This window comes from Platichthys flesus, chromosome 14 (assembly GCF_949316205.1).
Source record: "Platichthys flesus chromosome 14, fPlaFle2.1, whole genome shotgun sequence".
Classification (NCBI taxonomy): domain Eukaryota; kingdom Metazoa; phylum Chordata; class Actinopteri; order Pleuronectiformes; family Pleuronectidae; genus Platichthys; species Platichthys flesus.
Window position 1 is genome coordinate 7,613,861 of NC_084958.1, and position 13,638 is coordinate 7,627,498.

Sequence of the window (13,638 nt, forward strand, 5' to 3'; positions counted from 1 at the left end):
AACACAACTCTATGACATTGGCTTTGTAAACTGTTGCTGTGCTCTATAATCAATCAAATCAATAAAACCTCATTTGTAGAACCCATATTCCTTATTTGCCTCATAGGGCTTAACAATCTATACAAGGCAGACAAACACAAAAACGTTAAGGAGAGTCCCAAGTGAGGGATCCCTCTCCCAGGATGGACAGAAGTGCAAAACAGTTTGTGATGCTTGTACATCAACAAAAAAAGCATGTTTAAAACATTCAATATACATTTACTAATGTGGTTTTGGCAAAAGTTGACAATAAAACCTCTTCCCACATTGTGTCTTTACGTTACAAAAATGACTTTTCTTCTGAAAGACTTCAGTAAGCATTTTAAATTTGCCACAATGATTTATTCTCTGTAGATATCCGCTTCTTAGGATAACAAAAAAGATATATACATTTAAATTCATCTACCATCTGTATAGTACAGAGACCATTAACATACAAACACCCCCCTCCCCCCAAAAAACGGACATACACGGATGAGGGGATCTGGCACATCTGCAGAATTGCACTTGGTTGTAGTCAGCTCACACAAATTTGAGGACAAGCTTCCTGGTCAGAGTGTATTTGGGCTCCGGCATCTGTTTGTGGTTCAAATAATCATTTTTGCTCACGTTCCTGTTCACACGTGTCAGAACAGTGAGTATGTCATCGTCCTTCCGGCTGTAAAAAACAAAAACAAACAAAAAATGACACATTATAGGTCTTACAATTTATTACTGGTACCAAAACATTGTATTTTATTAAGTGCATAGCAAAAAGCTATAGCGCTAAAATGCTTTGACGACTCTCACGGCACGGAGACATAAAAAGTCATTTCAAAGGGTCTAAAATAAAATCTTACTAAAAAAGTCTTATAATGCTCGTCTAGTGGGAGGGAATCAGGACAGAGTGCCTCCATCCCCACAATGTCGGATGTTTACACCTTCCGGGTTTAGACTCAACGACAAACTATCTCTCTAGTGATCCCCCTAATAAGACTTTAAAGACAGACTAACCAAATCAACATCCACATAAAGATGTTTCAGTTTAAAAAAGCATCACTGATGCTATGTTTTACGCCTGCCGTCCACACTACTCTGGTGTTTTCCAGCACTTAAAACTGAGAAGTTTGGTAACACTGCTGCCCTGGCTGCATTGCAGTCTGGGAAAACACAAAAAGAGACATTAGGAATTGATGGGACAGCTTCTGCATTCGCTTCCTGATTGGCTGTTAGGAGTCCTGAAGCTTGTTGCCGGTAACATTTTCTGCTCCTACTTTATATCACTGTCTTTTCTGGTTTGTAATATTTTCCGACTGCAGAGAGGACAATCTGCCTCCTTTTAACTATGGTATGCACATGCCCATTGCACATGATTACTCTCATGAAATGCATTTTCATGTGTTTTAATATGGATGGCATTAAAACTGATACAGAGCTAAAAATGTCCATATGTTACATATATACATACTGTTTCAAAATAAACATGTATTAGTATGGAAGTCAAAGCTGAACCAAAACCCTTCATCCTTTACTTTGTGTGGAGGACTCTCTCACCTTGCTGATAGGGTCAGCTGCCTGCACAGCTCCTGGATGTAGATGGAGCCTGTGATAGTGTTTCGAAACGATTTGCACTCAGGCACGGTGGCCATGCCTAGCAGGAAGTCAGCGCCCCAAGGCACCGTCTCGCCACGGATGGGGCCTGCGTCTTCCTCCAGGCGACTCTGTTTGACCTCCTCTTCCTGTCTCGGTGTCGGGGGACACGGCAGAGATCCTCCCTGATAGCTACCTCCCTGGCACGCCTGTACAAAGAACAGTTTGGGCTTCCCTGCCAGGGTATGGGCTCTCCTGCTCGTGAAGGGATCTGTCAGTTCTCGCAGTGACACCTCCTGCCCATCAATCCCATAGACACTTCCCATTTCTCCGTGGGAGAGCACACAAACTACCTGAGATCACAAGTAAACATGTCTTTAAAGTTTTCAGTACGTCTATTGAACCTTTGATTTTAGAGATATTTCAGGATAAAGCATAGGAAAACTTAGCTAGTGTTCAAATACGAGATCATTTTATAAGCAAGGAATTACAATAAATACAGAAACATGCTGTATTCAAGATTTCAGGGTGGGAGCAGGAGTTTTTGATTTCATATTCTACTTTTATTAATGCTCTCACCCCTGTGCTACCGAGCAGACATTTCGCAGTTGCAACAGTAGCATGAGATTTAGACAAAAGGAGAAAACAGTTTGTCTGTCTGTTTAAAGATATGAAGCCATTTTTTAGTTCACTAGTTAAGATTTTATAGTTGCAGTGACACAGGAGGTTAAGTGCCAGACCATTTACAGTCTGAATAATTAAGTATTAACAGTAGGCTTTCTTGAAGAAAATTGTTCTTTCTTGATTCTTGTTGTATTCTATTACTCACCAAGGCATCATGATCAATAAAGTTCTTTTTGCCCAGCTCATTCAGCTCCTCTCGCATGGCGCTGGCAGTCAAGTCATTCAGATTCACCAACGTGAAGCCAAGGAGGTTGAACACGGAACACAGAGCCTCTGAATCACAAAGAAATGAGACAAACTGAAGAATACCAGCAGGTTTGTGTTTTCATTGTATCACACGTGATAATTATAAGTTATCAAGCACTAAATAACAGTACATACATAATTCCTGTTCAAATGCAAAAATACGTACTTTCATCCTCCTGAGTTCCACGTCTATCATTCAGCTGTGATCCCGCAAAGTTCTCATTGTTGATGACCACACACAAACCACGAGGGGTATGTGTCAGAGGGTAGTACTCAGCCTACAGGGATCAAGCACGACCACACAGACAAATCATAATCGCTAATGTTTCACTAAATAAGAGGACTGAATGGATGAGAGGGATTTGTGCTCTTGTGAATGGTTACCTCGTCCGAAGGAGAGGAGGGCTCTTCATTTGGTTCTGCATCAGACCGAATGCTGCCTCCGTCGTCTGAAGAATAAAAACAGTTGAAAATGACACCTCTCGAGTGTGTCTGATAAAAATGATACAGGTGGTGATTAGTTCTGAAGCTGGATCATTTAGAGGTCATTGTTCAGTGGCTGTACATGAACAATTGGGAAGAGTAATTCATTCTTACAACTGGGCTGAGACTCAGATATGGACAGTTGAGTTTGCAAAGACCTGTTGTTGACCGGCTGTGGATGAAAAGAGTGAATGCGTTCAGTAAACTGTCTCACTGGAGGATTGACTGTTAAATAAACCCCACATTACAAACACACACACCTGGTAATCCATACTGGCATGAGGCTGTACTCTCGTCTGATCCTGTTGGTTTATTTCTAGAAAAATAATGAATTAAAACATGACCATTAAAATGCACATGTGCTTGTGTGTGTGTCTGTGTGTGTGTTTGTGTGGGTCTCATACGGTCTATGTATTTCTGTACAGTCGAGGCCAGTTCTTTATCCGTCTCCTCCAATGCTGCAAGCAACTCGTGGAGATTTGTATTTGACAGTATACCGGTATTTTCCATTTGAATGAATAAATCCAGGGCTGTCTGCGAATTAGGAAAAGAAAATTGTTGTATCTGTGTTTATAGAGGCTGGTGCAGTGATAGAAGCTGGTAGAGGAGGTAAAGATGTCAGCATAAGAACAATCGTAATCTTTTTGGGGAAAATAATCACAGGAGAAACAACGTGGTAAAGAAATTGAGGCAAAATGGCTGCTGGTCACAACGGTATAAAATATGTACAGCTGTCAAATAATCCTAGCAAATCAAATGATGTTCATATTAGATTAACATCCATAAAATAACATGTAATTAGAATTTGATCTGATACTTTTACACTATATGTTAAGACATACGATGGCTCCATACAACATATAAATATAATAATTCTCTTTGGCCTATTGGAAACTACCATCTGCAGCTCATGACTAAATATGTTGTATGCAAAGATACTTTTAAGTATTTACTGTGATAAAAATTTCAAAACTGTATAAAATGCACAACATTAGCAAAAACCTTTTAGTTTTAACCTTACTGAGCTGAGTTAAAAAAGTTTACACGGGCAACATGTTGTTGACTGATAAAAACAAAAAGGACGAAATGAGATTTCACTTAAATTGCAGTTTGCAATGCACTTTGGAATAATGACGTCATACATTATGTACGTTCATGTGGTGCAATCATGACGACAGGCACATTACCGTCAAGAGAATTTGATTACAAGTTTAGTTCCTAATCTTGTTTTGAGGATTTTTCATTCCAAAGCACAAAGTGAAATCAGCATGTCATCACTTCTTAAATAACAGTGGGTGCAGCAGTGGTGGTGGGTGTGTTCTCACATCGCTGGCCTCTGTTTGTCTTCTGTTTAACTTGGTGCTCAACAGAAACTTCATCTTCTCAAGATTCTTCTGAGTCATGTCGTTGTATATGTTGTACAGCATCACCCTGACAGAAAGAAAAGATGAAGGAAAAAAGGGAAGAGACAGACAACAAAACACTCAAGATCTTGGGAGTAATACCGACTGAAGTGAAATGGAGCCATATCGTCTTCTCTTCCAGTGGTTGTAAAATTCGTACTGCTTTTACCTGTAAGCCGACAGGGTGGGACTTGCATCTGTTTCCTCTGGTGGCCTGCTGTCTGTCTCCAGGTAGCTGAGGAGATCTGTTCGACGGATAGTTTGGAGCAGCTGAGAAAGGAAAAAACTGTTTTCCAGCACACCCTTTTCTTCTAGTCTCGAGAACAGCTGTCTTGCATCTCTGATCTGTAAGAGATCAAACCAACAGTTAGCAACATTTGCAGAGGATCCACATTGAAGTGGGACAGGGTTCAAACCTGTGAATGTTAAGAAATGAGAGAAAGTCTGTCTGCTAAAAGAGTCACCAAAAAAAATTCTTAATGAGGATTTATGATTATTAATACAGATAGATGTTAAAAGAAAATGGGTGAAATAAAACAATATTTTGGAGGATGTAAGTAAAATATCTCTATGGTAACAATCTGACTTTTTAGAAAAAGCCCTGTAGCAGTCGGTTGAAGTGGAGGTCTCCACCAACGTTTATAGAATCACTTCCTGTTTGGCAACTTGACTTGAAAGTAAAAGCACAAAATTATTTTTGTTGTTGCAATGCTTCAGATCGAGCTGAATTACAGAGCTGTTATTGTGAACATTAACTAACTAACCTCTACAATAGCTGAGATGCAATGTATGAAAAAACAACAGCAGCTCAGTAAATCCATAAAACTTGTATTTAAACTGCACACATGTTACACAAAGTTCACTCCCCAGCACACAAACAATAAAAGAACTGGGCGGCTAACTCATGACAAGGAATAATAATAAAGTAGTCTCCGGAGCATTACCACAGGCTATTTTTATAAATAAAAACACAAATAATAAATACATTAAATAAAAGAAAACCAAAATATGTACAACTTCAATTAGGAAACAAAACATAATTTTAGATTTTCCAGTATAAACATGTATGTACATCTATTCTGCACTGTTTATTATATACAATAATAGTAAAAACTATCGCAGAGTGGCAAACATGAACACTGACAGTTATTCATCTGTGAAAGGCTCATATTGCCTGATTTCTAGGTAGGTCGGCCATCCAATCACGTCATCCAAGACAAAAAGGATCCTGGCCTTCGGCTTCCACATATGACTTTTTCTTTTTCATTGTGTTGTTAGAGCTTTTTATTTAATCATAACTCTCAGGATGTAAAGAGGATAACAACAAAAAACTGGTTCTGATATAGATTCCCTACCCTGTCCTTCAGACAAGTGCATAGGCAACAGTATGAGTCGTGTGGTGCTCACCCCCTCCAGGCGTTTCTTGTTGACAACATCCAGACACAGGAAGCAGAGTGCTGCCACCTCAGAGGAGTCCAGCTCCTCGTCTATGCGTAACAGCTTCAGCCTATCCATCACAGGCCCACTCCTACCCACACAGGCCGGGTGCTCTGCTCAAAGGTCAGTGCTGTCGGGAAGACAGAAGAAAATAAGCAAGAGGTTGGTTGGTTGGCTGACAGGTTGGTTTAATGACAGACAGGTACGTTGACCGACCATTTCATTCTTGGTCGTGTTTATTACATTCCTATGATGCCACAGGCCACTGCTTTTTTTCTGTTTATTTTATTGAACGTTTGCTATTGGGAGGTGAAAAAGATAAAGACCTTTAAGATGTGACAATCAGTCAATAACACAATTCTTACAGGCGATCGTATCTGCTCACCAAAACTAAATGATGCAGCAACAGGTGTCCAGGGTGAGGAGGGGGAAGGAAAAATGCTCCATTCTCCCTAATCCAAGTCAGTGCAACATCAAACTAATTTAGAAGCTTCTATTTTAAGGTTTACAGAGTTGCATAGAATCCCTTTAATAAAGAAAACATACCAACGGATATCACAATAACATTCAAGTAACACTTAATAGAACCTCTACCAAAAAACTGTTGGATGTTGTCATAGCATGACACAATTGTTGACTGAGCATTTTAGTTTATATGATACTGCAGAGGGCACAAATATTGTACTTGAAACGAAAAAGAACATACACTTTATTATTAGAGTTCCCTCCAGTTCAATGTGAAAATTATTAATAAAGACTGTTGAAATACTATTGGTTTGTATTTTATTCATACTTTTTGACTTCATACAGACATTGATTCAACTACCAGGCTACTTCAAAATATATGGCACTGAATCATAACGCATGTTAGACATTATGATGTTTCAGACCTTTGCTTGAGGAAATTCTCTCTCACTGGACCTCTATTTTAGTTGAATACCCGAGTAGGGAACATTTGCATCTTATAAGTATCAGGTATTATTTTAATCATGCCATTATTATTTATGCACATCCGTCTGTATTCCCAACATTTATTTCTTAAAGTGAAGCACATTGTACTTTGTGATGAAAGCTTCTTAATTAATCATATTATTATAAATTAAGTTATTATTATTCTAATACTCCATTTTCCCATTTTTGTTCCCACATATTGATCTCAAAAGCTTTTCTTTATATTCTTATGAATATTACGAAACTAACCTTAACTAGTTTTATAGAACAACTCTTCAGGCTCATGGTGGTCTTCTTGTTATCACCAGTGACGTCACGTGAAGCAGAATCAACATGGCACATGGGTGTGACGTCCGATCTCACAACACGGAAACGTTTTAAAAGTCTAAAATTGTATAGTTTGTCTGACTCAAAACCCTGGGCGGATGAACAGTGAAGATGTTGTTGCGTTAAACCGGTTGAGCTTTCTACGCGCTGCACAGGCAACAGTGTAACTTTTGATTTACTTCTCAAACTACAGGCAAAGTCAACAAACAGTTCGGTGACTTACGAAGTTGACACGTCTTCGCTGAGGCCTAGTCTCCCTCCGTCACTTCACCTTCGAAACACTTCGTCTTCAACAGTTCGGCAGTAGTCAACTTTTCCCTAAAGTTTTACTTGAAGTTTCCTGGTGCGTCTTTCTAGACGTTTCAGGTGTTTCACTTTCAGCGGAAGTAGAATTCTTCTTTTACTGTCAGTGTGTTTTTTTTACCCAGTTCGACAAGTAAGCGTTTCCTCTTTCCTTCAAAATAAATGCCTATTTCACGGAAAATGAATATTCAGAGGCAAGTCAAATACAACACTCAAAAGTGTACCAACAAGCGTTAATCTCCCAGTCACAGCTGGGATTAGCAAAGTGGAAATGACTGGCCTAAAACTCCAGTTTGACACATGTAGTGAAGGTTATAGCACAACTGTCTTATGTAAAAACATTCACATTTGTAAGGTTACTAACTTTGACCTAGTTTTAAAAGCAATGTAACTTTGCATTTGATTTGAACAGACACCTTAAGGGGCCTTTGCTCTAACCTGAAAAAAAGGTAACCCTCCCCAGTTGCCAGTGTAAGTTAACACATAAGGCTATATATAGTATATACACTGCTCAAAAAAATTAAAGGAACACTTTGAAAACACATCAGATCTCATTGTGAAAAAAAGTTTGTTGGATATTTATACTGATATGGAAAGTTTAATGTCTTAGGAACAAAAGGATGCCACATCTTTGATGGAAATAAAAGTTTTCAGCCTACAGAGGGCTCAATTTTATAGACACCCCGAAAATCATAGTGAAAAAGTGATGTGGCAGGCCTGTCCATTTTGCCAAAATTAAATTTCTGCAACTCAAAATGCTTCTCAATATCTTGTGTGGCCCCCACGTGCTTGTATGCATGCTTGACAACGTCGAGGCATGCTCCTAATGAGACAACGGATGGTGTTTTGTGGGATGTCCTCCCAGATCTGTCTAAGGGCATCAGTGAGCTCCTGTAAAGTCTGAGGAGCAACCTGGCGGCGTCTGATGGACCGAAACATAATGTCCCAGAGGTGTTCTATCAGGTTTAGGTCAGGTGATCGTGAGGGCCATTCAATTGCATCAATTTCTTAATCCTCCAGGTACATCCTGCATACCCTTGCCACATGAGGCCGGGCATTATCGTGCATCAGGAGGAACCCAGCACCTACTGCACCAGCTTAGGGTCAGACCATGGGTTCAAGGATTTCATCCCGATACCTAATGGCAGTAAGACTGCCGTTCTCTAGCCTGTAGAGTTCTGTGCGTCCCTCCATGGATATGCCTCCCCAGACCATCACTGACCCACCACCAAACCGGTCATGCTGAACGATATTGCAGGCAGCATAGTGTAACCCCTATGGGCAATAGAATATATTCAGATGTGGACTAGTTACCAGGTTCGTACGGAGGGAAGAATAGAAGGACACACACAATGATCAACTGGAGCCACTGAGTACGTTTAGATGAATTGTATTGACTTTTAGAAAAATAATAAAATAGATTCAAGTGCAATCAGTAATATTCAATTTTCAATAATAATCAATATCCGGTAACATTAGAACAATTCAAAACAATTTCTTTTAAACACCAATAAATGGCTGCGGAATGTCCATAAGGAAAAATAAAATAAAAACAAAATAAAATCCTTGCAAGTGTTCTTTGGTTCAATGTCCTTCAAGTCAAAATGTCAGGTCGTAAGTCAAAAAGTTAGTCAATGGTCACGTGTGCGCTTCAGAACGTGTTGACCTGATGGGAGGTGATGCTTCTCATAGAGGTCATCCGATCCACTCCTTGGGATAAGGAGATGTTTTCATCACTAGCTCGCCACCCCTTCGTCAAGGGGAATTCGATCCAATCTCTCAACGGTTTCAAGGGATTCCAAAAAACCTAGCCTATATGAGAACAGGCTATTACTCTCATGGCCATTATAGATATCAAAACATAGTAATAATATGAATTAATTATCTTCTTTAACTGTACAGCTTTTTTCCATATTAAATGTATTCTAAATGTAATCGTTTGACTAAATATGAGTTATATATTTAGTTATTCATTACTTCACTTCTTAACCATTTGTTAACATAAAACACATATTACAGGCTACACCTGAACATTAAATTAAGTGCATACAGAACATACATGCTCAAATGATAAACATAAAAAACACCACAAAAGTAAAATACACAACAGTCAGGTTCACATGCTTCCTACAGTGCCTCGTGTTGAGACATGGCATGGTTAGCGATTAGCGTTAGCATTAGCGCTGTGAACTCACCAAGACTCTGCCGAAAATAATAAAACTCCCGACACTCATCAATCCGGTCTCACTTCGGTTCCGTTTCCTTCAACTTCCACTGCTTTATATAGTTTTATAAACACAGTTTCTACAGTTATACTAGTTTTACGACTTCTACTAGTTTTCTCTGCTTGTCTCTCGTCTGCTCGTGTGTGGCTGCGGATCGACGACAGCTACGTGAAAAGGCGGGGCTTACTTCCCTCTACCCAATCGTAGGTCTGCATCCTTAGATACAGCCAATTAGACTCCAGTATACTCAATCACTAATGGACAGCTTAATTAACCAACAGGTAAATGATATGTGAATGCAGGGAATGGTACAGAAAGGGGAAATCGAGAAATAAGTATATATTATATGGAAATAAAATAATGATAGTAAATGATAATAAATAATAATTATAATAAACAGGGCCCAATTGTCTACAAGGTTACATCCTCCCCTCTTAAATATCATGCACGTCCCGTTGCATGTTACTCTAAAATAGGGGTTGTTACTTCAAAGGCTTGACTCTGTGACCAATAATCTTGATCAACATTCAGGGAATCAATAAAAGCTTTACTTAAACCCTGGAACAATGACTTAACCACTGTGACTAAGGGATTTCCTAGCTCGGGATAGTCAAGTCTACGGGGTGGTTGTCTAATTCTCTCAGATCTTCTGATGGATTGAGGTTCAGTGTCTGAGTGCTCATTGATCTGATTTAACATTTCTGTTTCTGCATCATTCTGGTTTTCTGTATGTACAAGGCTCGTTTTGGTCTGTAGGTCTGGTGTATCTGCTAAGGAGTACTCCTGCATGGATGGATGCATGTTCGTTTCACTATCCTTAGCCTCAGGTTCAGACTCTCCATTTGGTGTGTTTCCTTGTACCATTTCAGGTAAGTATGGCTCTGTTTCTTTTTCAGGTTGATTTGATACATGGCTAGACTCCTTATTCACAGATTTTTGCATGGAAAAAGTTTCAGGTGAGTGAGGAACTTTAGCCGGTTCATCAGGTGAGTCATTATCACAAGAGAGGATCTCCTGATCTTCCTGTGGTTCTGAACCAGGTGAATTTGCACATGGCTCTCCTTCAGATTTGTCATATTCCTCTCTGTGAATGTCTGTGTTTTTTATTGGGTTGTCAATGATTTCGATGAAACGTGTCTCTTTTATTTCTTGTAATGGTTCAAAGTGATAACAGGTATCTTCGTCATCCTCTTGATTCCAGCTGTTATCCTCTGGTTGATCTGGGCTTTGTCGGGTTCGGGGTTTTTGAGGTTTACTAATGCGCTCAGGTTCCTCTTCTGTCTGTGAGAGAAAACCACAAGGGAGTAAGAGATCCCTATGGAGTGTTCTCAGAGGCCCAAACTCTTTTTCTGGTCTCACTGTGTATACAGGCATTTCGCCCATTCGTTTGGTGACTATATATGTAGTCGATTCCCACCTGTCTGCCAGTTTGTGTTTACTTCTGAGACGAAGATTTCGGACTAAGACTCTGTCTCCAACATCCAAGGTAGACTCACGAATGACTTTGTCAAACCTCTTCTTGTTTTTGTCAGCCACTTTGCGAGAGTTATTGATGGCTACTTGGTAGCTCTCCTCAAGATGGCTTTTCAATTTTTTCACATACTGTGAATGTGAGAGGGGCTGTTTGTTGGTGAGTGGTAGTCCGAAGGCAATATCAATGGGTAGACGGGGTTGCCTCCCAAACATAAGTTCATATGGGGAGAAGCCTGTGACATCATTTCTGGTACAGTTGTAGGCATGAGTAAGCGGCTTAACGAAGTCACGCCAGTGGGTTTTCTCTGTGTCCTTCAATGTACCTAACATACTCAGTAAAGTCCGGTTGTAGCGCTCCACAGGATTACCTCTGGGGTGATACGCTGGTTCTTCTTACTTTGCGTATACCTAGCAGGGAGCACAGTTCTCGGATGGTATGAGATTCGAAATCTCTTCCCTGGTCACTGTGGAGTCGCTCTGGAAAACCATAATGGACTAGGAAGTGTTCCCACAGACTCTTTGCAACAGTACTGGCCTTTTGATCTCTTGTAGGGATGGCCACGGCGTACTTTGTGAAGTGATCTGTGATCACTAAGATGTCTTTTGTGTTCTTGCTATCAGGCTCTATTGAGAGGAAGTCCATACAGACTAGCTCCAACGGCCTGGTGGTATTAATGTTTACAAGTGGGGCTGCCTTGTCAGGAGAGGCTTTTCTGCGGACACACCTCTCACAAGTTTTCACTTTCTTCTCAATCTCTGAGGCCATTTTGGGCCAATAGAAGCGAGATCTTGTAAGTTCAACTGTTCGCTCGATTCCTAGATGGCCCATATGATCATGAAGGTTTTGCAACACAGTGAATCTGAGGGCCTCAGGGAGAACGAACTGCATCAGAATCTCTGTTCCAGACAGGCGCTTTCGGTAAAGAAGATCGTCTTGTAGCTCAAGGCGCTTCCATTCATTCAAGATCAAGTGAAGATCGTGGGAGTCAGCTTTGTAGTTGGCAGGTAAGTTGGTCCCTGCTTCCAACAAGCGAATGACTTTTCCAATGACAGGATCATTTCTCTGCATCTGCATCAGATCAGGTTGACTGTACTTTGGTATAGTCAGAAGACCATTCTTAAGATCCTCCTGTTCAAACATGACAGGGATAGCAGCAGGGGACATGGCAAGAGATTGTACCAGCCCAAAGGAAGACAAGTCATTCTGCATAAGGACTGTATGTTTCTGGCAGGTTGCGGCAACTGTATCTGCAAGGAGGATTTGTGGCCCTACATCCTTGAAAGATGACATGAGACGGGATCTGAACTCTTGGATACGACCCTCCTCCTCAAAACTCATGTCATCTTCCACCACACCATGTTGCCTTCGGGACAGACCATCTGCATCAAGATTGTGTTTTCCGGGTCTATATTTGATGTCGAAATTGAATGTGGACAATGCTGCCAGCCAGCGGTAGCTAGCGGCATCAAGCTTTGCCGTGGTGAGAAGGTAGGTTAAAGGATTGTTATCTGTGATAACAGTGAATTTGTTACCATACAAATAGTCATGAAATTTGTCTGTTATGGCCCATTTAAGGGCCAAAAATTCTAATTTGTGAGCAGGGTATCTGGACTCACTGCGTGATAAACCTCGGCTTGCGTAGGCAATTACACGTGTCACTCCGTTCTGTTCTTGGTACAGAGCAGCTCCAAGACCGATGGTGCTTGCATCTGTATGAAGGAAATACTGAAGTTTTGGATCAGCATAGCCTAGCACAGGTGAAGAAGTAAGTTTTTCGATGATTCTTTCAAAGGCTTGCTGACATGCATCACGCCAACGTTCTCCAAGCGGTTCCTTGGGATTTAGGTATTTACTGTCACCCGGACTGGATTTACAGCCTTTCCGAAGAGGTGGGTAGCCTGCGGTGAGAGAGGTAAGTGGTTTAACTATCTTTGAATAGTCCTTCACGAACCTCCGGTAGTAACCGGTAAATCCCAGGAATGACTGGAGTTCTTTCAAGGTTTGTGGTCTTGGCCAGGTTTTTAAAGCCTCTGTCTTATCGGGATCAGTTTTCACTCCATCTCTGGACACTATGTGTCCTAGATAGCGAACGGAGGTCTGAAAGAACTTACACTTTTCAGGTGAAAGCTTGAGTCCGTATTCTTTCAGACGTTCAAGGACATGAATGAGTCTGGTCTCATGCTCCTCAAGTGTACTGGAAAACACGATCAAATCGTCAAGGAAGACAAGAACTTCTTTCAGATTGAGGTCTTTCATGCACTTCTCCATGAGCCTTTGAAAAGTGCTTGGAGCGTTTGTGATTCCTTGGGGCATACGGTTAAATTCATAGAACCCGAAGGGGCACACAAAAGCTGTCTTTGGCTTGTCTGCTTCGTTCATTTCTAACTGGTAATACCCAGATTTGAGGTCCATAACAGAAAACCATTGTGATCCAACAAGAGCTGAAAAGGACTCCTCAAGATTTGGCAGTGCATATGCATCACGGATGGTTTGCAGA

General features: G+C 40.7%; 1 protein-coding gene across 2 annotated transcripts; it reads right to left on the reverse strand.

The window, feature by feature from the left end:
* Window positions 1-359: 359 nt before the first annotated feature.
* On the reverse strand, window positions 360-7,543 carry casp8 (caspase 8, apoptosis-related cysteine peptidase). 2 transcript variants are annotated; one of them, XM_062404425.1, is made up of 12 exons: window positions 7,363-7,542; window positions 5,832-5,991; window positions 4,594-4,769; window positions 4,347-4,452; window positions 3,426-3,555; window positions 3,282-3,337; window positions 3,136-3,193; window positions 2,923-2,987; window positions 2,705-2,816; window positions 2,438-2,565; window positions 1,573-1,961; window positions 360-697 (listed from the first exon to the last, which is right to left on the reverse strand). In XM_062404425.1, the coding sequence occupies exons 2-12, from the start codon at window positions 5,937-5,939 to the stop codon at window positions 562-564; spliced, it is 1,464 nt and encodes a 487-aa protein (XP_062260409.1). In that variant the 5' UTR covers window positions 5,940-5,991; window positions 7,363-7,542; the 3' UTR covers window positions 360-561. The 2 variants fall into 2 exon arrangements, with proteins under 2 accessions (XP_062260409.1, XP_062260408.1); XM_062404424.1 differs by lacking the exon at window positions 360-697 and having other exon boundaries at window positions 760-1,957; window positions 2,434-2,565; window positions 7,363-7,543.
* Window positions 7,544-13,638: the final 6,095 nt, after the last annotated feature.